A 26,910-nucleotide genomic window follows, 5' to 3' on the forward strand; every position below is an offset into this window, starting at 1 on the left:
TGATAAATTGCAAGAAGTATTATGCTATTTTTTATATACCCATTATAGTATTCGTGACTGTCTGTCCATTATTACCTTATTCGCAACTGACTTACTCGTCAGCATTACACTATGGCATTGTAAAGCTCAATTTGCCAAATTGTCCAGTATGACATAAAGCAAAAAGGTGAAATGCTAATATGGCGAGTAATGTTACACAGAGCATTGTGTGAGAACACCCCCCCCCCACACACACACACAGATTAAGAGTGTAATTCACTGCAGTAAAGACAAATTGTGCTTTAAGGTCTCCACTTGTGGCACATGTGAATTTTACAAGCTGCTAGATACAGAACGGTCATTGAAAGTTAAAGAATCATGTGGACTGAAGGAGTAGAGTAATGTTAAAGTCTTTTACCTGAATATAAAAATGACAAGAATACTTGTGTAACACAGAGTGTTGTCCTGTCCGCTTCACCAAAGTTACATAGTGTAGACCAGGTTGTAACAATAGCTACTATCTTTACTGGTAATTAAACAATCTACACTGTATACCGATCACCAGGGATTCGAACTGTGCAAAAAATGAAACCAGGAATATCAGAAATATTCATTAGATTTCTACAGAATAAAAACTAAACTTTTTGTCTCCTTAACCACATCTACTTTTCTTACACAATGCTACCTAGAGTGCTCTTTTTTGCTACATGCATCTTAGCTAATTATTTATATACAAGTGTCTTTGGATAATCCATAGACTCTGGGTATAATTTTAGGCTTTGTACCATCTTAAGATCTGACTGTCAATGACAAAAGGAAGTTGCTATAGCTATATTAAGGTCTCCAACCTTTTTGACCGTCATCACTACATAATTTGCGGATTAACCAAGGTAAAGTGACATTTTCTCAACCTAAGCTGAAGTAACTGGAATGTAAATGGCACTAAAGTATGTGTCCATGTGACAGATAGCCAGGCTTGTTATGACTGTACATCCTGTTGACAACAGCCCATCTGAGTAGCAGATACATTTTAATCTGACAGCTGTACTTTACAGGATCTGTTCTGAGTGAACTCCATGTGCGTCTGTAGATTTCCTTTCAGCAAAACTAAGCAGTAGTTTTCTAAATGAACGAACTTGTGTAAAATAGGGTAAATGTGCATCGTCTTCTCCCATGTTCAAATCTAGGAGCTGAAAGTATGAGAATCTTCTCTCTCTTTGGCTTAGTTTAATGTTCTTAAGGCTGAGGAGCTCTGCCTCTTCTGTCTATTCAACTTCAGCAAATACTCAGCCTCCTCATCAGCCCTAAATGGGAAAGACACATTCCTAACATATGTTGCCAAGGGCTTCAGCTCCCAGAGCCACAGGATTCACAGTAAACACGGCACTGACTGGTCCTCGTTAAGACTGAAAAAAGTGAAAGTGTTTCCATGTGCCATCACTCCCACTTCAGGACGTGTTATTCAGCATTGGTCAAGGTAGTTAAGCTGAACTCAGAGCCTTAATCAGATTTGCTGATTCACATACACCCACACAATTGCTCATATAGTGCATTATGATCTTATAAGTATAAAAAACATAGAACACTCTCAGACATAGAATCGTAGAATATTTTCATCAGAGACATAATTTTCCATGTAACCCAGACCCATGTGACATAGACCTGTGGAAGACAGGCCCAACAGAGTGTTTTTGCTCTGTATAAGACTTGCTCTTCATCTTTACTAACACGTCTGAAAATCCACATCACATTGGGCATACCTGTTCCAGTGCACACTGTCTACTCCGCAGCTGGATGCTCATCTGCTGAAAACAGTAAGATCAGACCAGTGTCTTTGTTTGAACTGACCATGACATGAAACCGTTACTGAAAGTAACACATGGCGGCAGAGGTCATGGAGCTGGAAAACATGTATTAGGAGTGGTCGCAAAGCAAATAAGATGACATATTAGAGTGGTACTAGAAGAATTACTAAGTCTTTTCCTTACTGGTTGCTGGAGTGACTCCACAAAGCAACCCGATGTTTCTGGGGGCCGCCACTGGAAAGAATCTACATTTCAAGTCAGTGCCTCGCCAGACCTCTATATTGGGTATCAAAGACCTGCTTAGAATAAAGTGATAATTATCTTTAAAGGGATAAGCAGTACAACATAACAGGATATTCTAAGGGGTAACTGCCATCACAAAAAGAAAAAAAAGTGTATAGTGGTACACCGCTGTAGAATTAATGGGCTAGAATTAATGAAGTTAGAATTCATCTTAGCTGAAGGTGAACTTAGCTGAAGAAACTATGTGTTTAACAGCCAAGGTTACCTTAAGTGTAGTACAAACTCATTTTAAGGCAGGCAGTGCTTCTAGACTCATCTAAATGCTGAGGAGAAATGGTTAATTAAAGTTTAAAGACAGTAATCCTTTGCCTGACAGCTTACAAATTCATCACAGGAGAGTATGAATTCATCATTCCGTTGACTTTTAAGCAACATATGAGCATAAACACATGCATAAAACATTGCACAAACACACAGCATATAGGCCATGCAAACTGGCATACAAAAATGACCTTTGGTTATTCATAATCAACACACGACTAAATAAAATCAGCTTTAAGGCAGGGAGAAAAATTGGGAACGAGATTTCTCAGATTATTAATATTTCATACTCATGACTTTGCAAGGACCCGCTGCTATGCGCTCACTCTGTTTTCCACACAGGATCTAAATGGCAGGCAGGACTAAGATGACAATATGGAGGGATGATGGCTCAAATGCCAAAGTGCCACTGTACTTCCCTTTTCCCGCTTCTCCCCGGAGAAAAACAAACGAGCGGTAAATATCAGGCGGAAACGGGAGCGATCTGTATCATGTGATGTATAATCCCCATAGAGATGAAGACATCATGAATCTACACCCTCATTTAGTCCATCTTGCTGATTTATTAGGAGGACTTGGAGCTGGGGGCAACAGGGCTGAATGCATGTCTTTGACCTTGCTTTGTCTTCCGGACTAAAGAATAGCGGAAAGAAGGACTGTGTTCATCACTTTAACACACTGAGCTAAAAACCATCCATTAAGACTGGAGAGTGCTCTTATAACTGGTGATCACTTTAATATGTGCCACTGTAACTCACACCAAAGCTTTTATTAAAAACAGTACTAAGAATGATTCACTGATTGACCTCTCTATGCAAGGACTGATCCTAAGAACTATACACACCAACAGTCTTCTTAACTCAAGTTATGTAAAATGCACATGAGCCTTGCTTGTAACTAATAAACCTACCCCTAATAACATGCTGCCATGTATCTCTGAAATATATATACACTGACAGCTGTTCACAGATGTTAAAATGCTGTAGAAATCAAATGTAAAAATGTAATGAAAACAACAAATAAAAGATTTGGTTCCAATAGCAATGATATTCTGAAAAAAAAATTTGGAAAATTGTATTAATAAACATTTTTAAACATTCCTAATAATAAATTCTCTATTACCTACCCCAGATTGTAACATCTCTTACTGTTGACCTTAGGGTTCCATTAGAACTTGGTAGTAAGCTAACCTGTGAAGCAGTGTAGTAGCACTAAAAGGGTGTGAGATTAAGATCATAAGTGCTCTATTATCCTTAACAAGCTCAACATCAGTGAAAAACTCTGGGTCTGAGTCTTGCTTTCGATTTTGAGTGGTGAGAAAAGTGTAAGCACTTGGGCTGAAGTTCCTGGTTACTTTTGCTGTAGGCCACCCTTGATAAACAGAGCTAGAACTGAAGAACAAGAGATCAAGAGGTTGTGAGGTTCAAAAATGTGTCTGCAAGAAACTGAAGGTAGAGAGGAAGTTAGGTAGGAAAGCTGAGGAGCTTTAGTTGTGGTTCTCTTTAGAAATTCGACATACTGTCTTGCTTTTCTGTGGTTGATTATCTTAAAACACAATCTGGGCAACTGTTAAGCAGTAGAGCACTGTGTGGTTGCAATAGCTGGACTATGTAAGTTGACTTATAGGCCAAAGGCACTTGTTTGTTTTTGCCGGGCTGCGAGCATAAAAAAGTTTGCTGCGTTGAAAGAACAAACTCTGGCAGAGGTCCAGCAGCACTTATGCAAGAGTTACTGCTGACCCAAAGCACAATGTTTAGCGCAAGCCGGGTAACTTGTGCTCTGTTGAACCACTGCAAAAGCATCCTACACACATTACCATTTCTTAGATAACAGAACACAGATATGGAAATAGAATGCAAGGTTTCTAATCGGTTGAAGATTGAACAGAGCTGGGTCTAGCTGACCACCATGGCTGCTATGTATCTAGTACACTGTGGCCTAAATTATGGAAACACTTCTACCTCTTTCTATATTCCATTTATAAGTTCCATGGTTTAATATACAGGGAAACCTATGACGCAAATTTGGTCTCAGTGGCCTTTTTTGTGTGTAAAAATAATACATGTAAAAAAAAATTGCTCATACTGTGTTGCCATATAATCTAAAATAGAAGGAACTGTCTCATTAAACGCCACGGAAGGGACTATGTGAAGAACTGAAACTTCCCACTTAATAAGACCAATAGTGGAATTTTGCAGCGCATACCAAAGAGGCTGAATGAATTATTATATGTTTCTCTGTGGAATTTGAAAGCTGTTGGGTAATTTCCATAGGGGCTATTCTGCCTGTGGGCTCCATGCTGAGCATGGACTTTAAAAATGTACGAGTTTATCTTTACCACAAAGAGGAGCTATTATTAAGCAGTGACAGGCATGACAGGAGGAGGAGGGCCTCAGTACCCAGTCTACTGTAACCCACACTCTATTCACCTCTGTGTTTTTGCCTAAACTGAGCTTTTCTTAAATGTTAATCACCTCACTTTCAAAACAGCTTCTTCACACTTTGGCAGCATTTTTTTTTAATGCACACGGCTTATTTTTAAACTCTCAGAAGACCTCGGCTCAATTAACATGCTCTGATTTGATCATTTATTCTTTCCTTTCTAAAGCTTCCTGCTCCGCAATCTTATTCTGGTGCATCTTGTGGAGATGCAAATTAGGGTTATGACACTTTGCTATTGATATGAATTGCTCTCTGGCTCTTTTTCGGTAAATCTTGGCTAACAGTTTACTCGTCCTGATCTTAACATCAGTTCCAAACTGCATTCTTTAATATGATCACAAGATGAAAGGGTGGCTAATGATTAGAAAACAGCATATCTGTGAAATGATTTTTAAATACATAAGCACGCCACTGAAATTGGATTCAGGCTGAGCTGCTAATTAAAAACTATTCACCACAAATGATGCTGGAAAAATGATGGCCTTTCCGAATCGCATGCCCAACCCTTTTTTCTCTCTCTGCCATTAGCTTTTTTGAACTGGTGTGTCAAAACCACATAACCTTAAGAAAATTTGTCTGAATTCACATAATGGCACTAAAGCACTAAAAGCACAGTGCATTAGAGGATGATTCACACTGCTGAGATACCAGGGGTGTAAAGGTACATGTGTTTGTTCCAAACCATCATGGTAACAAATTTCAAGCATGAGTACCACCCAAAAACCTTACCCTGTATGCTGGGTGAACGTTAGCATCATACCATGCTGAGCTTAGCTTAAGCTGATTGGCATCTGACTATGGCGAGTGCCAATGACACACAGGAGCTAAGACCTGCCTTCTTCTTTCAAAGCAGCAAGGGTGTTTTCCTCTGTGTTTCCTTAGGGGAGGCTGGGTTTAAGCTTTTTTCCACTTCTGTATATAATATATAACCTATGTGGGAGTGCATGTTAACTGTTATATGTTTACTGCTTAATACACTACAGGCTGTACCGACTACCTCTGGGGGGACTGAGCTGAAAATGACACTTGGCTGAAAAACTGTAACTTCTGTTTTGAACCATGATGTCCTAACCATGGTGTGAAATGACATGACTTGTATGTATCATTACACCCCTATTAGATAACTATGCTACAACATATGTAAGTAAAATTATCCCAAGAAAAAAATTTTATGTCTCTGAATCCATTGGATTTCTGTAGAAAAGAGATGTGAATATGTGATGTGAATGTGTCCTAAATATTCATATAACGTTGTGCCTAAAGAGCTCATACTGCTGCTTTCTGTAAGCAATCTAGAACATGGTCTACCCAAGAGCTCGGATAGCTTCACTTTTCCGGGTAAATGTTAATGAATCCTACATATGTGGATGGATGGATGAGAAAGTATGTAAAACTTTGCACATTTCACCAATCTCAGCAAGTTTCCTGCAGAAGACATTTCAGAGTTTGTAGTTTCAACTAGTTATAGCACTGGCACTGCTCCCATGAAATGATATGAAAAAACGGAAAACTTTCTGTTCCCGTCAGATTGCATTTCCGTGTGAGACAGCTAATTGAGAGACTGTGTAAACAAGAGCGGAGTTTCTTCTTTTCCATCCAAAATCACAGTTAAAGAGTGCTGAAAAAGCCACGACAAGCGTTCAGCAGAGGACATCTGAGTGTCGCTGACAGCAGATGTTCAAAACATGCTGATCAGAGGCTGCCAGTAGCTCCCAAACACATATAGACACTTTAGCAGCAATATAAATGAGGACGGGTACAGTACAACAAGAGAGCTGGTCACCAAAAAGTCATGTAAGAGAAAGTAGTTTAAAAAAACATGAGCTGTGTTCCCAGCATCTGTTCCATCTGTTTATGACAATTTGGCCAGAAGCAAAGCCTTTGCAAACATTAGAACTTAGCCCATTGGTGGGTTCAATAGAGGGTATGCATAACATCATGTTCCTGCTGCAACATGCCTCCTGATAGTCACACTGAGTGGCAAAACTCTGCAACACGGCTGCGTTTATTAGGGAGATAAGCCATATCAGTAATGAAACAAGCCATTATCTACTCAAGTTAAAAGCAGTTGGACTCAACAGCGAATTATTTAAATTACCAAAGAACCAATGGTCGGGTGAATGGTCTTAGGAGTGTTTTTGGTCTTAGGTTTTCTAGCTTTCTCTCTTCCTTAAACTTAGCATGTCACTAAATTGGCAACTACAGAGGGCTTGGTTTTCCCCATCTGTTTTCAGAGCGTTTCTTCGCCACTCAGTGAGCTCCCACACATTTCAGTGCCTGGATTCCAGTCATTTCTACAAATTGACAATCCATTAGTTTCTCTTCTCTTCTGTAGAATGATAGCTCTGAATTCCTGCTAAATCTCTTTCGCACTACAGCTCTTTCTCGTTTTTGTATTAGCAGCATTCACTCTGAACACTAACGCTGCCACTCAGTGGGCATGGCCGCAGAAACTTCCACCACCTGGGACACATGCATTTCCTCTTTTGTATATTTATATAATAAACTTAGCTTTAGCGTACAATCACCAAGAGGGATACTAAAACCATATGGGTTTGAATGTTAATCTTATACCTATTTCAATATGGTCAAAAATCACATATAACGTTTGCTACGTAAATAGTTCAAGTTATGTTGTTGTAATTTGGATATAACTGTGTTTAAAGTTCTAAGCACTAAGCTATGGCACTAATACAGCTAAAGTCTATAGTTAATAGAGCTAAAACTTCTAAAGCAGCTAGCAGAAGAATTTCAATCCTAACCATGTAAACTGATCTGACCAAAGAAGCTTTTTTTCTGGACTACTGTTGTAATCACCATTCATCTCACATGCTCATCCACTAACATGGTAAAAATAGTAAATCAACCCCTTCCGGCTGCTGCTAGATTTAGTGCATCACTATGCACTAGTGTACAAAAACAAACACATCATAAATAAAAATGAAGGGAAAAAGGAGACAGCCTCACCACTGGTTAAAACTGGAACTGTTTGTTCTGAGTTGAACTCGTTTGTCACAACAGACAGCTAAAGCAGATGGGCCTCCTGCGATCATTACACCAGCCATCTTTACAGATCACAACGGAGAGCCAGTCACAACCTTGCACAAACACACACAGTGACAGTCACTGCCATACTAATGCCTCGTGGGTGTCGTGCACCCTTAACCAACTACGCAGACATATCTTAAGAAGATAGGAATAACGTAGCCTAGTCATGCAGTAAAATAGTGACTATGATGTGGAGCAGCGATAAATAGTTGAATGCTGAAGAAATATCCAATCAATCGTATTCAACCTTTTTATTTATTTATTTATTTTATTGTGCAAATTACAACGCAATGTCCTGATAATGAGAAAGCAGGCTAAAGATGACAAAAATCCTGCACCTTACAACTGGGACTGCACAACTGGGGGTCCCAGCTCATTCCTTTCCCCCAAACTGTAATCACCTACTACATCTCAATCTCTACCAAGTTCCTTACTATGTTGCTGTAGTCACTTATGATCCGATCAGCAACACTTCCGCTGGGACTGATAGAGCCCTACACACACCAGTAAAATGTACACATAACCTTACCTTCCCCCAAACACTCCAAACACCCCAAACACTCCAAACATCTCCCAATACATTACAAGCTCTTCACAGGGGTCATCAGGTAGGCACCTAACTTCATCAGTGTTTCACTGAATTATGTCCACGACTCCTCCGGAAGACTCAGCGCTACAATCTGGCATCCCAGTGTGCAGCAGGGTAAATTAAATTAAATAAAAAAGGCAGGTCATCAGCTTAAACCAATAACAAGTAATCCAGTATAGCGTGCTGTTACGATCTAAGGTTTAAGATCTACCCAAATATTCTACTCAGAAAAATATTGCTGTCCAAAGTCCAATGAAAAATGTCTCATATCTCCATTTATGTCTGTTTTTAGGTTTCCCTGTATTCCGTGTAAATACTAAATGCTCTAAATGACTTTGAATAAAGTCTTATTTTACATTAACTTCCTTTTGCCTTCTCCTGTAAAGTCACCATTGTGGAGATGTTTTTCAGTGGCCATATGCTTGGTATGCTCAACTAGGTATTTCTAAATAGCTCCAATTGTACTATAGTATAACTGTATGTCCAGGTTAAAACATTTGATTACTATAAACTTTAACCCATGCTCATAGCTCTCAAAGAAGCATAATTTTCACATAATTCATAAATTCACTCTGTAGACAAGTCATTTAGAATAGACTGGTGTGAAATAGTTCATGTAGGGTAACTGACAGTGCAAATAAAGCCATTTTATTTATTATCAATGAGCAATATAATGATAATAATGATATAATAGGTCAATCTAAAACAATGCATTTGCTATAGGGACTACTTTGCTTTACAACACCCTACATGTATTTCTCCACCATGCATGGATATTTTAAAAATTAAGATCAGAAGAAACTTTTGATGAGGTACATTTTGGTCATTACATGTTTCAGACGTCTGATTTCATTCACCACCACTTTGAACCATTCTGGCTCTAGAAAGGAGTGTTTCACACCAAACCACTCTGAATTATTGTTTTTACAACCTACCCTTTTAATGATGTTTATGTTTTGAAAGCACGGAATTGTCCTCTCAAACACACATTGACGTCCACTCTGCTGTCTCACAGTCTCCTCCTGATGGTGACACTGCCTCCTAATAAGGATGCTTCATCTTATTAGACGGGACTGTTTTATTAAAGAAGTGGATAAGACTTTTCTGTAAAAGCAGATCAATACCTCTGTCAAGTCTTATATGAACTCTCTCTCTGTTTCTGTCTGTCTGTCCGTCTCTCTCTCTCTGTGTGACTCTCTCTCTAAGGAGCACCTCTCATCTCTTCAACAGCCTATGGACAGAACTACAGAGAGACTTTGGTAGCGGATGACAGGAGAGTGGCCTTCCCTTGAGTGCCAGTCTTGTTCTGACACTGACAGATCTCTTACAGGCGGTAATTAAGGTGGGCTAAAAAAAAGAAAAAACACAACAAAGCAAAGACCTGAGATTGCTGCATTTCTTTACGTTCTCCTCTAATGCACACATCACAGAGAGCTGTCAAAAACAATGTGGAGCTGAGAGGTAAGTCGCCTACTGACAGCGTGAGATGACAGCAGCTCCTCCGCACGATCTGCATCACATTCAAGTAAAATCACTTGATACCCAGATCCTTCACGTGTTAAACGCTGCTGATGGCCTAAAATTTACCAAGTGTGCCAACTGGACTTAGTAGGAGACAATGCCATGTGTGAAGGGATCCTTCCCTGCAGCATTCGCTAGAGCTCAACAGTAAAAATCCTCATGAGTGTGCACGTTGGGGATAGTCAGTGAGCAGAATATGATGGAGCCAGGATAGTGGCCATATTTCTGCAGTTATACAAGATCCCTTTTTTAGCCTCAAACCTTGGAAACCATTGTGCCAGACAATAGCCACCGAACAGTTCAACACAATAGCCTGGGTTCAAGGAATAGTTTGGCCAAGAGTCGTATTTATTTTTTCCGCCCCATTCCAAAAGTCATTGATCAGCCAAGAAATGTTTGGTGTTCGAAGTTCGCTTCACTTCACAGATAGCTAACGAGGAAGCTTATTTTAATGAGCGTCATGCAAACTGTGTGCTTTGACAGTCTAGTCTCACGTCTGAGAGCACGATACATTGGGCCTGTTTACACCTGCCATTAACATGTGTTTTAAATCTGGATAAAATCCGAGATCCGATTTTCGACTTTCCAAAATTCCCTGTGAACAGTTTAGAGGAACTGTTGGGGTTATAAAATGTATTAGAACAATATATGGTTCTCGTAATACAAAATGCAACAGATTATTTAAACCACAAGGGAACAAACTGTGTAATACTGCTCTCATCCACTGGTAAATAAGCACAAGCGCTAGTCTGCACACACACCCAAACACACACATTAGAATGAGACAGTAAGGGAGATCATCAGGGAGAGAGAAACCACAGAAAGATCCACAGTAATGATTACTGATTCAAATTAACGCTGTGGTTCCGATCAATCCGATCACAGGGCGTCATGGGAGTGTTTACACTTGGCTTTTCATGCCGACAAGTAACATTTAAACATGATCTGAACACCAAAAACGCTGTTATAACCAGGAGTAAACAGGCAAGTCAAGACCAGGAATAACTGGCCACACTCATTAACAGCTGCCTCTGCTTTAAATAGGGCTTCACTTTACACAGCTGTGCTCTCATTAAAAAAAGCATAGCAATGAAGTAGGCTCTGGACTGGACTGGTATTAAGTCAAGAGATCACCACCACCACTTAAACCTTCAGAAACTAGCCTTAAGCTGCACTGAGTTTTGTGAAGTAAACAGTCTCGTTAATGTGGTTTATGACACTGTCGTACTGTAGCTAGATGCTAGAAGCTTTATACAGTAAGTAAATGAGATTTTTCAGCAAACAATTTTTTAAACCTCTAAAGAATCCGGTTTAGCGTCCTGAGCATGGTTGGGCGCGATCATCAGTGAATAATTTATTGGAAACAGTCTGTCGTCAGCTGATTAGTAGTTACAAACTGTCTGTGCTTTAATCGAGAACCAACAAAGATCACGTCAATCATAGCATCGTATGGGAGAGGTCTGAATTATCAGCAGCAGAGTACTATAACCAACACCTATTGCTGGCATGCCAAGTGAAAAGAAACACAGCGACCAAAACAAGGGATAATTCGATAGAAACGTGTGAACGGTGAGGCTACAGCTAATGTGTTTTCATAAAGAACTAATTTTCCTGATTGTCACTCTGCTCCGCTCAAATGGCAGACACCTGCTTTGTATTTCTTGCCCGCAACAGAGTTGAAAAACCCTGGGCTTGGACTTAATTCAGCCCATCGCTCTGAGTTTCTCATTTACATAATGACAGAGAAAATTAGCAAGGAGGAGGGAAAGTGAGGAGAGACTGGAGCGATTTGGCAGGGAGAGGAGAGAGAAAGCAAGGGAAGTGATCTGGCGTCTGTCTCTCTCTCTCTCTCTCGATCTCTCTCGCTCTCTGTGGCTTACCTTCACAGCGGGTGCTGCCACTGAAGCAGATGAAGCTCGCTTCACGCCCAGGTCGGTGCTGCTTGTCGTCACGGTGATAGTGACCGGGCTGGGCAGGAGGGAGGGGATGACCGGCAGGGGAAGGAGGCCGGGCCTGTTGTTGCCATTGGCCAAAGGTGGGGCGGCGGATGAGCAGACGCTGTTGCCCACCCCATTGTGGACACCGGTGGGACGGTCCCGGCGGTCCCAGGGGCCTCGGTAGTCCCGCTCAAACCGGTGGTGGTGACGTGACATGACTTCCTTTCAGAGGCAATGTGGCACTGCCTGGGAGAGAGCGAGAGCAAGAGAGAGAGGGGAAAACAGAGAAAGAGATAAGATGCTGTCAAAACACACAGAACAGTTCCACAGACTTATTGACACTCAAGCATATACTATCTGCTTCTATGCCAATACATAAAAGCATTTTATTGGTGCATGGAGGACTGTCAGTAAGCATTATTGCAAACACAACATGGGTAGACGAGAGGTGTGAGCTATGCTAATTGCCTTCCTGAGCACGCAGCTCATTCTTTAACATGTCCTGCACTGCAAACTTGCAGACGCTCCCCCAACAGATGCTGCCACTGCCTTTGATTGACGTGCACGCACAAAACGCTCCATTTGCTTATTTTAATATCCATTCTGCCAGCCCTTAATGAGGGGAGAGAAAAAAAATTAGCATTTATTTACAAGAACCATGAAGAAAACTGCAGCATCCGCCGCTCCAGGGTAGATTTGGTCTATTCCATATGGTTAAGGGATCTGTCCAGCTATACCAGGTTTTCTTAATGACTTTACTCGTACAGCTCCCAAAGCTCATAACTCAAACCCATCTAGAGTCCTAATTAACCGGACAGCCCATTTCACAACTCACTTTATTGCTTTAAACTGCTGATTGGTTCGCAGGGATTAACTTGAGCAGACTACCAACCACCCCTACCTCTCCCTCCTGCTGTCGGAGGGAAAAAAAGTTTGCTTGGCGAGTTGGTAAACTTAATTTTCCTTTATTTGCTGTGGCTTCTTTATCTACCATCCTCCACAGACAGTTGTGTGTAATAACTCCGGAGACCCCCAGTTGGGAATTGGCTTATTAGTTTCTCTCTTTGTACATGTGGGAGAAGATTAGGCTGCTTGTAAAATAAGCCAGTATTGGCTATTCAGGTGCTGTGCAAAATAAATAAATAAATAAATAAAAAATTTGGATTTATTGCACTTTGGCAACCCGTTATATATTGAAAAGTCAGTTGCGCAGGGCTACATAAAGAAATGAGCTCATAGGAAGCCATTGTGTGATATTGTGCATTTTCTCCAAAAGGAAACAACCAAATGTGCTGGAATAGATAAGGGGACATACACTTTTTATATGTAAGCTGGATGTATGAGTTTTGAATTTGAGTGAACAAAAATGGCTTTTCAGCCATTAAATCCTCCTCCTCCGGTCCATCTATACTAAGGCAGCATGGAGGGATATCAAACAGTGAAGCAGGTGGCTTTTCAGCGTGGAAAAGAAAGGAGAGTTTTCATTACGGCAACTGGACAGCACAGAAGCTTCATTCAGCCTCACAGAGCCATATTTATGCTAAATCCTCAAACTATTCTTTAATATGAGAGTGCAGTTATTGCCAGGAAGCATGCAGGCATACAAACCAAATGCATACACACACACACACACACAAATAGACTTAGTAGTGGCAAACACCCCTTCCAATAATTATGTTACATATTACAAGCAGCATATTAATTATTCATTAAATATATTGGATTGGCTCTCCAGTGTGGTGCTTTGCTCCGTTAACACATGCTGTATGGCCCAGAACAGGCATAATTCCATCCCTCTGCATGCATCCAGTGAAGTGCAAAATGCATAGCTCTCAAACCACCACAAATCATGTGATTTGTGCATGATATGGTATGGTAAATATGGGCCTTGGTGCTAATGCTGGGGTTTACCCTTAGGAACAAAACCATGGCATAATTTTATGTATTTATTTCTCTCTTGTATCTTAAACAAGCAGAGAGTCAAAAGTGTAGATTTTAAACCTTTAATCGAGACCCCATTTGTGTTTGTAAGTATAAGACGAGATTTAATTTGTATCAGAATCAGAGCATGGCTTGATGGAATAGAAACATACTGTTTGGTAAAATACAGCAACAAATAAACAACAGGAAAAAATAAATAAACAATAAACAAACAGTATTAAAATTGTGCCAAACATAATAATAACTTTCATTACAGGCAAAACTGATGGACAGCATAGATACCAGGTACAGAAACTGCTCAGTGCTTAACACAAACTAATTAATACATTAATACAGCATCAGCATCTCTTCTCAATCTAATCTGTAATAATTTCCTCTTAAACCCGTCTCATGAAAGTCAAATTTACATGCATCAAGACTTGTCTGTGAGACCAAACATGCTCGAAAACATTACAAGTAAGATCATAACCCTAGCTTCGTATCGGGACATTTACCATGTGAAACATTCAGGAGGAATTTTTTGGTGTAATGGTGCGAGTTATAAATCACTATATGGTGCATGCAAATTCACGCAGATGATAAAACACACAGGTAATCCTTGTTCACGGATGAAAAGATGTGTTACAGTATTTTTATTTAGTGTTTAATCAAAATGTGCAGAATGAAAAACAGTGTATGTCCTCATAACAAATGGAGAAAAAGGGGAAGGACGTTCTGATTTCAGCTCTATAAAGAAATAAAGAAATAAGTCAGACTTTACCTATTATCAATAAATGACACACATCATTAGTATTTCAAAAATCCCATTAAAATCTGAACTCCTAGAAAGCCACAGTTATGGCTGGCAATAACAAAAGCATGTTCAAAAAAAAATACATTATCCTTGAAATAGGCAATAAATTCTCAACATTCAATTAATAATTATGCTCAGTCTTGTTTTTGTGAAAAACCAATGTACCATGGTTTTGTTCAGACTCAATTCCATCAGTTGATAATGCAGTGCAAAAAACACCAATAATAACTGAGCAATCTGTGGGTCACTTCACCGGACAGGGCAGACCCAGTGAGCGCCATTCCAGTACGGTTATGTCCAGAGAACACAGAGAGGGAGACATGTAAGGAACTGCCAATAAGGCATTGACTGGCACTTCAGCAGTTCACTTTCGCAATAGTGCACTGCTTTTTAATGGTGTGGTCGAAGTCGTAGAGGAGTGCAGGGTGTTTTTTTCCTTTCCCTTCAACCTCTTTCTTTTTCGCTAGGGTTTGAATGAGCTTCAGTGCGGGGTGCTGACACGACAGCTTCATGATTAGAACCGACATTCAGAAAACCCCCACTCAAGGGCAGGGAAAAAAGGCGAGAGAAAAGACAGCTAAGGAAAAAAATGTCAGAGAGGTAATTAACCAAAATAAAGTTCAGTAGCTAGAGGTCTAAAACAGCTCGCAAACAAACACGTGCATGAAAGCGGAAAATCTCCTGCATGTGCCAATCACGGCCTAGCAGATCCAAGAGCGTTTACAAAGCAGACTGGATGGGTAGAGTGAGACGCTGAGACTCTGAGTGAGACACTGAAACTAACAGATGGGCGAAAAAGCTGAGGATGACACAACAGCACTCTTCGTGCTGCCACTGCCCCTGTCATCTCTTTCGTATCTCTCTCTCTCTTTTTTTTTCATGCTTTCATTTGGTGGGCTGTTGACGAGGAAAACACATTGGAAACTGCAGACCCATTTGACAAAGCCGGAAATATCTTTCTGTGGCTATATAAAGCCGTACTTTACCGCCTTGATGTTTTTTTTCAAAAATGCAGCTGACGATGCTTTCATTCGTCTATGAACTCTGATTCTAATATAGCTTGGTGATATAACATATATCAGTATATCAGTATTTCTGTAATTGCATCAGAAAACAATATTTGAAAAATTTTTTAAACTGCAATAGTTTTAATTGAGGGTTTTTTTTTCGAAGCTTAACCAAAAAACCCCAGGACAGGGTGCCAGTCCACCGGAGGCTACCAGAAACACACCCATTCAGACTTACTTTCATACCATGGTGAAATTTAGCATAGCCATGTGTAACCCGAAGAAACCCACGTATATGAATGCAGGATCAACACACCAAACTGCTCACGGACTGGATTAAACCCCATAAGGATCACACTTTAGGTCCTTAGAGATTTCGTATTATCATCCAACACCTAGTTTATCTAATCAGTGCTTTATTTCTCAGATGCACTGCTGAACAAATCCATGTAAAGCTGGACTGCACTGAGAAGAAGTTGAGAACCAAACCTGTGTTCTTCTTATTATTATACTGTACTCATGTTTATTTGTATTTATTTGAAACAATCAGAGTCACTGTATATAAAAAAAGATGCTGTCAAACACACAAAGACACACACATATAAATGAAAGGGCTCTAAGACAACAGAGATATTGTGAGGGAACTTTTAACTAATGAGAGAGACTGCTGGTACAGAAATAGCCACGGGTGACGAATGAAGAGTGCCTTTCAGTTCCCGTCGCAGGCAGAGGTAGGCTTCACACTGTGGAAGAGAGAGATCTACTGATAAAAGAGAGAGGGAGGTGGCAGCATTCCTGATCAGTCGCGCGGCAGCGTCAACACAGCCCCCTTGCTGTAACTATTTTGCCTATTTTAAAATCACTTCTAGAGGCAAAAAGTAGCGTGTCTTAATTGAAAGGAATAATAAAGTCTGTAGTCAGACAAAAAAACTTAATCCCAGACTGCTGTGGCACACAGCTGACAAACAGCACCGTGCCCCGCAGATATCCACTGCTTTCCCCTTTCGTCTGTCCAGATAACAGGCAGCCGATTGAAGCAGATCCGCCAAATGGTGTGGCCCCTGATCGTCCTTTTGTTTCGGTGGTCCCGATGGCAGGACGGGGTCGGCTCAGTTTGGTCTGAACGCTTTGTAGGCAGCAGCGCAGCCTTGCTAATTCTTCAATAGGCCCGTTAGCTTCATCTGCTCTGCCGCAACACATGGAGGCCATGCCGCTGTCTGTAAGCCAAGACTCTATTTTCATACCCAAACACAGCAAATGACCTCGTTTAAACCCATCTTATCTACTGTCAGCAATATCAGTGCTCCAAGGCTGTGTACAGATAAACAACCTGCACCAGCCACTTAATGTGCTGTATTGATGTTTGACAAACACACAAACATGAATCTCCATAAAATGGCCTGTTTACTGCCCTCTCCGCTGATATCGATGACCAAGGCTAATACAAATGGTGACAACATAATCCAAAGCTGTCGAGATATTTTACAAATAGTGAAAAAATAGCACATTAGGCTCGGCCAGTACCCCGAGAAAAATCTATTCTGGTGCTTGCTACTGACTCTTTTTTAATACACAGTATTCTATCACCACACAGCCATGTTCAGAGGCCGTTCATGTCAGAAAGAAATGCTTTTATGTATTTTACATCCTTTAAAAGGTGGTTATGAGCATACTTCGTACATGAAATTATTATCCTATAATGTTGTATAGCACAATGACAAGTATTTCACTACACAATTACTTCCTTAAATAAACCATAACTCACTGCAAACTGATACATGTATGAAATTACAAATTACTATTATGATATTATAATTAAAAAATAATTATTACTATAATTATTAGTACTAGTACATGTAGTAGCATTACTATTAATATTAAAGTATTAAATTTTCGGCATGAATTAAGACACAAAGGAAAAGTATAAATATCAATGTTGCTCAATAATGTATTATGAAAGTTGTAATATTTATGAAATAATGCAATTTTTTGTGTGTTATTCATACATGTATAGTACAATGACATTCTTCTCTCTGCATATCCTAACTTAGGAAGCTATGGTCCGTTGCATGATTAGCCATACTACAGCTTAAGGGCCCAGCAGTGACAGCTTAGTGGACCCGGGTGTCCAACCCACAACCCTGTGATCAATAACCCACTGCCCCAACTTCGCATGACTAGTACAGTATATGCTGCATTCAGTCACAAGAGCAATAGTGAGGTCAGGTACTGATGCTGGTCGATTAGCTCTGGAAGGTACTGGATGCCTTGGGGGCTTCATAACCCCTCTAGCCAACGCTTTGCCCATGTACTGCTGCTCGAGAGCATTAAGAACATAAAGAACACCTGCTTCAGCAAAGTCAGAACCTTAAAGCAGCTGACTTTGCTTATGTCTGGGCACTATTGGTCGTACACTTATATACAGTGGACATGTAGAAGTGTATGTTTATAGTGATTTGGAAAAGTTACAGACTTTGCATTAGAATCATAGGGGACAGCATGTCAGCAGTTGCTTTTGGTTGGCTGAAGCTGTAGGTTTCTCTAAAAAGTGAATACATATAAATTATTCACATCTAGAAGTCTTTCACAGCTCTGCTGACTGATGTGGATATGTACTGACCGCCAGTGCTGTAAAACTACTGGCGCAGCACCGTTTTGCACGGATGGAGGGATCAATCCGCAGTCACGGCCTGTGAAAGAGCTTAAAAACCCCATAAACCAGTGCAACACACGGAAGACAAAACAACTGTGCGGTTTGCTCATTGTGAAACTTCTGTCCTTACATTCTTCCTGTCAGCATATGACACCCCTTATTAATATTTATAAATCCCATTGAAATTAGAGCACAGTGATTAAATCACATTTCAGATGCAAGAGGGAAAAGAAAGAAAAAAAACACACACAGGGTGAAAGCGACAATAGCCCCTCCTCAATTCATGCATAATGGACTGTTAATTAAAGCTGCTTCTTTCTTTCTGTTAGCTTTTTTTGTTTTTCGAGACAACAGGCACATCATCCTCCACACCGAGCTCTGGAGAGAGAGGTCTCCAGGGTGAATTTAAAAACATGATTTTGAAACCGAGGCAACTGCAATGGCGTCCTCACCTTGGCTCTCTGCTCTTAGCATGTCTCACTGCACTGACTCTGACAGTACACTATTAAACAAATAAACAAATTAGCAAGGAAAACCAGCTACGCTATATTGAAAAGGTGCTCCGTTAGAGTGATTCTGATATTTAAAAAAAACTTTTTTAATTTATAAAAGTAAGCAAACTGCCTGCCTGAACAAACTGGGTTAATTAAACCTCTCTTAGTTTAATCAACAGAAAAGCAATTTGTTTTAACTTTTCAATTATTCAACTTTTACTCAAATAAAAATGCAGTCAGGATAACTCAGTTTTTTAGAGTGAAAACACCAAATGATATTTTACAAGACTGATTCAAATGACTATATAATTACCACAATAACAAAACTTTACATTTCTGCCAGTTAACTTGCCTATTCTCTCGATTCCCTCCCTTTTGTTTCTTGCTGTACGGGAACTGAACACAGCAAAACACACACACATTCACAGAGCACTACCATGGAACTGAAAAAACTTTCACTTTCCCATATTTATTTTGAAACAATCTCTTAACTACTCAGGATTTGTGCAATAATCTGTTAATTGTATATATTTTCATCATCCACTGTGTAAATTTGTGTGTATTTAGTCGTGTTATTTATTGTATGTTTAAGCACCTTAAGGATTGCTGCTCAATTTCGTTGTACATTGTGCAATGACAATAAAAGTATCTTATCTTATCTGAACTTTATAATTTCATCTGCTTTTCATCCTCTGTTCTTGCTACACCATAATTGTGCCATAATTGTGATGAAGTATAGATATGAAAGACATAAATTAAAAACTATACAATATGATATTACTGCATAATATCATAATATCTAATATAGTTTAAGCATAATCAACGCCAAAAAAATTTATACTTCTCATTTGCCATGACAAATCTACCAGAGAGCATTATTAATATCATAATAATGTCAATATAAAATCCTTGGTTTTTAATAATGCAGCCCTAGAGACATAATACACATTTATAGACATATAGAGGTCTATAAGAGGTAGACATAAATCATGCAGAGAGACTGAAGGCTGAAGTCCCTCCTTCTCCCAATCTCACTATTCTTATCCTATAAATTCCAATTCTCCCTTTCTGTCCACGAAAACAGTTTTCACAACCCAGCGCCACCCTCATTTTAACCCCTTAACACTCCGAGGCTAATTCTAACACTAAGGTGTGTTACTCAGTAACTACAGGGACTTCTGTACAAACTGCTGGGACTATTGTTTGGTAATAGAAGTCTGTAATAACACTTTCTTCCCACCGGCGGTCCATAGGCTGTTTAGGGGTTAACCCAGTTATAAGTCCTAGCCCTACTTATCAGAGGGGGTCTGGCTTTCTACCACAAAGCAGAAGCCACCTGAACCTCAGCCCAATGACCTCTGAGTTGTCCCCCTGCTCTTTCCGCCTTATCCTACACCATCCAACCACACGCTGTACACAAAAATGCTGTAACATCTCTCCAAAAAGACCACTTTACTGGAGAAGGAAAAACCTTCATAACTTTCACTGGAAGACAACGTAAAAAAGTCTTTTTTGCCTTATTGAAGTATTTCTATTGGTCCATTCATCATGAAATTTTGACACAATATAAAGAACAACTGCCAGATTCACATAACGTCAAAAAGTGAAAAACTGCAAGGTTTTTGCATGACGAGCGAATTTATGAGGGAGCTTTATTATTTTTTAAAGCATAAGGAAAAACACCAAGACAGAATGCTAAAAGCTTGTAGTGAATGGAGAGAGAGAGAGAGAGAGAGAGAGAGAGAGAGAGAGATGACAGTGAGTGTTACAGTGAGAGTGAGGAGGACAAAGGCGTGACTGAAACAAAGACAGTGGGTTAAACTGAAAGAAAAAGTGTTTGTGTGGGTGCATGTCTGTGAGTGAGTGACAGAGAGCACGGAGAGAGAGAGAGTCAGATTAACGTTGTGGTATATTCTGCCCCCACCAAGTGCCTGCTTTGTCCTTGCAGACAAATATTTGCTTTCTGATGAGAGAGCGCTTTGATGCCCAGCAACAAACGAACAGCTATGGCCACTTGAGCTCAGGACAGGTACGAGAGCAGTGTTCACACGCTCACAGCCTGCTCAGTGCCTCTATTCTAGTCCTACTTTGGAAAACATTTAAAAGATTTTTTTCGGTTTGGTGCATAATATTCAAACACATTATATGGACAAAAGTATTGGGACACTTTCTCATTTATTGACTTTACCAAAAATCAAGGGTATTTAAAAAAGAGTAAACTCTGCTTTTGTTGGAGTAACTGTCTCTACCAGAGAGTGCCGTTCTTTTGGCAGTACTTTTCTACAAGGACTGGACATTTTTGGATGTTTTTGTGTGTGTGAATCTGCACATCTGTTTCGGCAATGGGTGCAACTTAAAGCAGCAGAATGCATTCATTAGAAGGGGTGTCCACAAACTTTTGAACATAACAGAAACCTCCAAAACCAGAACTGTCATAACAGACTTGACACATTTTATTTACACCAGCAAAAATGTACATAGTCTCAGCTAACTATTGAAAATCCTAGTCAAAACTGGTGAAACAGTAAAACACGACCATGATTTCAGGACAATCTCTCTAGTGTTCTTATAACACTAGAAAGAAGCACATCACCTACAGACTCTGCTACTTAAGGGTATGTGGGTCGCTACGTGAAACAGAATTTGTGGCCTTTACTGTGCCAGTGTCCGCAGAAGGGGAGCTCAAACTTGGCATGTGATGAAACAAAAGTTGAGGAAGCAAACAGGAATCCATGCTATGTTAAAAGCTGACACTAGACCACACTAGCTTTTACCATCTCATCTCTCCAATGTCTACTACTTCGAAAACAAACTGGACTTGGACTGCTTGCTAACGGCACATCACACTGAGAGGACACCGAGAGAGGACAGCAAAACTATCCAGTAGGACTGTACTCTACAGTGTTAAAACTATGCTATAATATATGGAGCCTGCAAGCTTTTACATGGGCAGTAAACCAGCCAATAAACACAAAGCTTTTTTGTTTCTCCATGAGTTCTATGTAAAAGAAAAATCTCCATGTTTCATTAAAACAGGGTAAAACTACAGGGTTTTAAATATGTTGCAAAATACCATCTGAGCATAGCCACAGATTTAATATCTATACATCATATAACAACTTAATATAGTCAATAAATGCATTATTTGACATCCTCAGCAGTAACTGTGATTTTTTTCTGTCTTGCTAGTTCTCCCCCTATCACACAATGCTACCAAGCCAGGGAAATGATGGCTAATATGAGCTTCCTCCAAGTCACATGAGGCCAGTAACAGCACTTTTATGAACTGTTGTTAACATTGTTTCTGGACAGCTTCAGAGGGCTTGGATCATGTTATGTGAGCAAACAGACGCTAATAAATGCATCACTGGAGGAAAAGGAAGGCCATCCTTTTCACCCAGAGAAAGCAACACCAGTTATGCTCCCTTGAATTCTCAGTCACGGATGACTGTGGCATCGCTGGTAAACAAACTGTTTGCCAAAACGTAGACTGCTGCACCATTTAAGAGCTATGAGAAATGCACCTTCTAAGAGTGAATTAGATTGTTAAATACTAAAAAATACTGATCATACTAATAATAATAATAATAGTAATAAGTCCTACTACCTATATAACCTGTGAATATGGTACTGACTCAAGCTCAAGCAATTGATGAGCCCAACCCCTAAAACACAAGAGACACACACTCATACACACACAGTCGCCCACAGTCCAAGAGACTGGCGCTCATGCACTGGGTAATATGTCTATGGGCACAGCAGCCTCAGAGTGCCTGGGGGACATGGAAGAGAAAGCCTAAATGAAGTGCCTGAGAGCTATCTCTACATAGGCCACTGTATGAAAGAAGATGAATCGTTGAAATATGAAAAGGGAAGATGATGGGCGAAGAAAAGAGTCCTCTAATGTATGAGAAGGTTTGACTGGTTCAATATTTGCTTTAAGGTATGTGTGTGTGAGAGTGCTCGTCTAAAGTCGTGTGAGCATGCCATGCGGCTAATTCCCTCTAGCTGAGTTTCTAACGCATGGTAAGAAGCCCGGCGTGGCAGAATGTGGAGCTGATGTAATGAAGTGAGCACAGCTGCAGAGCAAAGCCACGCAGGCTGCAGAGAGGCATGTTTCAGAGAGCGCTGTGCTTCTGAGTGGATGCGAGGTGAAAAGAGGAGAAGGCTTTATTTAGGAGAGCAGACTGTTCCCCCCCACAGGCCTCGCTCACAGTCTACAGCTGTGCACCTATGCCATGCACTCACACACACACACACACACACACACACACACATATGTTCTGAGTGAGGATACAGGGAGAGGGAGAAAGAGAGAGAGAGAGAGAGGGGTGGAGAGAGCTCAAGTTAAGACAGATTCTGTATCCGGCCTAAATTGACATGAGCATGAAGATGTCAAAAAAAGATGAAAAGATGAAAAGATACTCGGTTAAACAAACAGACGGAGTGACTGAATTCATGCAGAAATGTTCAAAATGAGGAATAGAGTTTTCATTAGAAAGCACTGAGGCTTTTGAAAAATGTTCATGTTCACATGAAACAGAATAAGCAAATGAAGCAAATGAAAATAAAACAAATATAATAACTATGGGCTGTTTGTGGTTGGGGAGGGGAGTGTTGGAGGGCTTGTCCAGCCGGTCAGCCGCCTGGACCCTACTAGCCAGCAGTCCACCCCGATAAAATGTCAACTCATATCCAGCTCCAATGCATCATAGCAAAGGTCTGCAGTAACCTACAGCTGTGCTGGTTTCTGTTAATTAGCTCATACTGTTTACATTTTTCATTAGTTTACTTCACAGGGAGTTTTTTGTGTTGTATGAATATGAGTGTTAAATGTTTAAAGTGGGGCTGCACAGTATATCATTTTAGCATCATCATCCCAAAGTGTGCATGTGCAATATTCACATTGCAGGACATGCAATGTCTTAAAAGGCAAATTTGCACTGTTCTCATTTTCCACGCCATATCTACCAGATGCACATTATAAACCAATATCATTTATTTTACTCCAATCTTGGACATTTAGAATGCAATATTAATGTCATGGATCATTGATTTCTGTGGAAAGCGGGTGAAAATTTGTTAAAAAAAACACAGCTAAATGTTGCAATATATATTGCAGAAAAATATGCATTTTTTTCCAGTATCATGCAGCCCTAGTTTAAATGCATATTTTATGTATGTATTTTTTTTTTTCCATGAAGCTGTTTTGAAAACACATCGCTGTGACAACCATAAGCAGATGATTACCTTCTTAATTTGCTATAAATGAGAATTTAATCATTAAATTCTTAGAAGTTTTTTTTCTGACTTTAGAGGAGTCCATTATTAATAAAATATTAATAAAACAAGGCACTAAGTATCACTGTTTCAACAGTTGGATTTTTGTAGGTACATATAAACTTGCAGGACTAACCGATATATCACTCAAGCCCTAATTTAATGAAAATATAATATTGCTGTTGTAGTGTGTCATTTGTGTGAAAAGCAAGATAGTACTTAAGTACAATAGTTTCATGGAGAATTTGCATCCAAGAAATTAATCAATATTTGTATAATTATATTAGTTTGTCTAATTACTTTGGCTGTCTTGTTGATGACCAACCAAATCCTCATGAGTAGAATGCTCTAGTAGAAAACCTTCCCTAGACAGTAGAGATAGTTAAAAACTCCAATAAAAGTGGGATAAACTCTTTTTTAAAACCCTTTGATTTTGGAAGAAACAATGAATGAGCAGGTGTCCATACAGTTGATACAGACACAGAGATAACTGGACAGTTATCAGGAAAAAAAAATAATCCGTGTAATCATATGACCGCTCCATATGTCTCAGAAATGGCATGGTTCCCACATTAAATCTAAGTTTGACCTCTGCTTCTTCCCAACTCTAAAGCCGGCTATTACAGAGCTCTCTTTGTTTTAGGATTGGGATAAGGACACCTTCAGTATGAGTCGGTGTAAGAGAAGGATTTAAAGCTTGTGTACTTTCTAATAGAGTACGGACTCCTTTGTCATTGGCCCAGTGTCTTTGTGAGCAGTACAACTCGACAGAACTCCCACTTTCATGCTTTCAGATAACAAAGTCACAAATTGGGCAGGTGTTTGGCTAATTTACCAGAACAGATAATGCTCATGGCTTCTCTTTTCTTCTCTCCACTGAATCTGTGTGAACCACGGTTGCCGTCGTACCCACACACAGAGAACAAACACACTCAGACACGGTGTTGAACATTACACAATTTAGTCTTAATTGCCCAACCACGAGCACGTTCCAGCTAATACTCGGGAAGCTCGGTCTTGTTCACAATACAAGCCACTATCAAAACTCCAAACCTGACAAGGCTATTCGGAGAGCCGCTTTCAGATTAGAGCAGAATCGCACATCAAAGCTGTCTCACCGTGGGTTTTCATCTGACAGCATGCTGGGAAAACACTACAGAATAGCCGGGTCCTGCAAAACTACTCAGCCCGCAGTATGTAGACCGAGCATATCGGGAGTGATTACATGGCTTCTTTTGCTTATAGTACCTTTTCACACCTATTATTTAAGAAGCTGCTTAGAGAAATGAAGTAACTGCAAGCGTAACAAAGGTGTAGAAACAGCCGGAATTCACGGAAAGCATCCTAAGCGAAGTCGTCTGCAGCTGCGGCCCGTTTAGCAGAGGAAAGGATAATTGATGTCTCAGGGACATTGTGTGTGTTCATTAATAAAGAAGAAGAAGAAACAGCTTGGTTTTAGATATAGCTCGGACAGAATATCAAATCCATGCAAATAAAAGCTTGAGGGCCTGGACTCTGCGCTGACCTTTCCACCTCCCCCGTCGCTTTCTCCAATAAATACTGCACAGCAGGCAAAGCAGTGCAGGTAATACTTCTCCAGCACCAGAGCTGAAGATAAGAGTCATATTTGTCAGACTCAGCACCATTTAAAAACACAAAGCTGTGAAAGTGGTGAAATGTAACACCTTTTATAGGAAAGAGATTTATTGGTGGGGAAGTGTTCGATGGGAGGCCTGCAGTAAAGCCAGTGTCGTTCTCCGGCACTTTTTCCGCACTCGGCCATTCCTGCTGCTTGGGAATGCTGGCGGTCTGTGTGTGCCGGCGGCGCCTGGAGCCGGCCGTGTTTGATAGCGGGCGATAAATTAGCTGACTGTAAAAACACAGCGATGGGAGGCGAGTGTAAAACACAGACGCCAAAAGCTCTCTCCTGAGGCTCGAGAGGTTTTAATGCGCTCCGGTGGAAAAATCTGTCAAAGGAAGAGGCCTTTTTTTATATGAGCTAATGCATCTCCAGTAAGGACACATTTAACAATGGGTGGCGTTATTGGACAAAAAAATACCTTGGCATTTCTACTCGCTACAGTATATGCAAGAAAGAGTAATTGGATCTTCTGGAGTGTGCTGTCATTGTGGGTGACACGGAGTGAACTTTTTTGTGTATATGACTAAGCTGGTTCATTTTGTCTGTATGGTCTGGCCAGTGTTTGTAACAATATTAAAAATAACACATCCATTGCACCATTGCATAATCTCATCTTCAAAAGTCACTTAAGACTTCAGCGATTTATATTGGAATATTGAAAATCCACCAGATTTTACCAAAATGTTACCAGGATTTAGGATTTTAAATGATGATTTAATTTGCCCTAAATTGGAAACTTTGGAACTGGATTGCTGAGAGGATATATTGTGCAGCCTTAATCAGTAGCATTAAAATGAATCTGGGCCTGGGTTTCCAAGGACACTGCACTGTGATAATCGTTTACCAGTTCTTGAGACTATTCAAAGTGATGTCGGTGTGGAAAGCCTCTTTGCTATCTTTTTGCTTTGTTGATATAATTCTAAGGGGGCAAAAACTGCATAAACACAGTCCTATCTAATTCAGTATGATAAAAAGAAAATTGAGAATAAAAAGACTCCAGTAGTTTTGTTTGAAGAATTTAAGACTTTTTAGTGACTAATAAAATTTTAACAGTCTGTGAACTGACAGTTATGACTGTATAGTTTCAACTCAAATAAACATCAGAAACTCCAAATTTACATTAGACAACATTAAATAATTTACGCAGCTCTTCTTACCAGACTTAATTTCGGTTCTCTTCACATTAAGAATTTTGGTGTAATAATGTAGGAACTA

General features: G+C 40.0%; 1 protein-coding gene across 1 annotated transcript in view; it reads right to left on the minus strand.

Moving 5' to 3' along the window:
- The window catches only part of LOC140559678 (kelch-like protein 29), a 212,584-nt gene that overhangs the window by 128,146 nt on the left and 57,528 nt on the right, over nucleotides 1-26,910 (minus strand). Inside the window, exon 3 of the mRNA XM_072683230.1 lies at nucleotides 11,829-12,131. Within this exon, the coding sequence (XP_072539331.1) occupies nucleotides 11,829-12,101 (273 nt within the window). The 5' untranslated portion in view covers nucleotides 12,102-12,131. The remainder of the gene's footprint in view (nucleotides 1-11,828; nucleotides 12,132-26,910) is intronic.

This window comes from Salminus brasiliensis, chromosome 1 (genome assembly GCF_030463535.1).
Source record: "Salminus brasiliensis chromosome 1, fSalBra1.hap2, whole genome shotgun sequence".
NCBI lineage: Eukaryota > Metazoa > Chordata > Actinopteri > Characiformes > Bryconidae > Salminus > Salminus brasiliensis.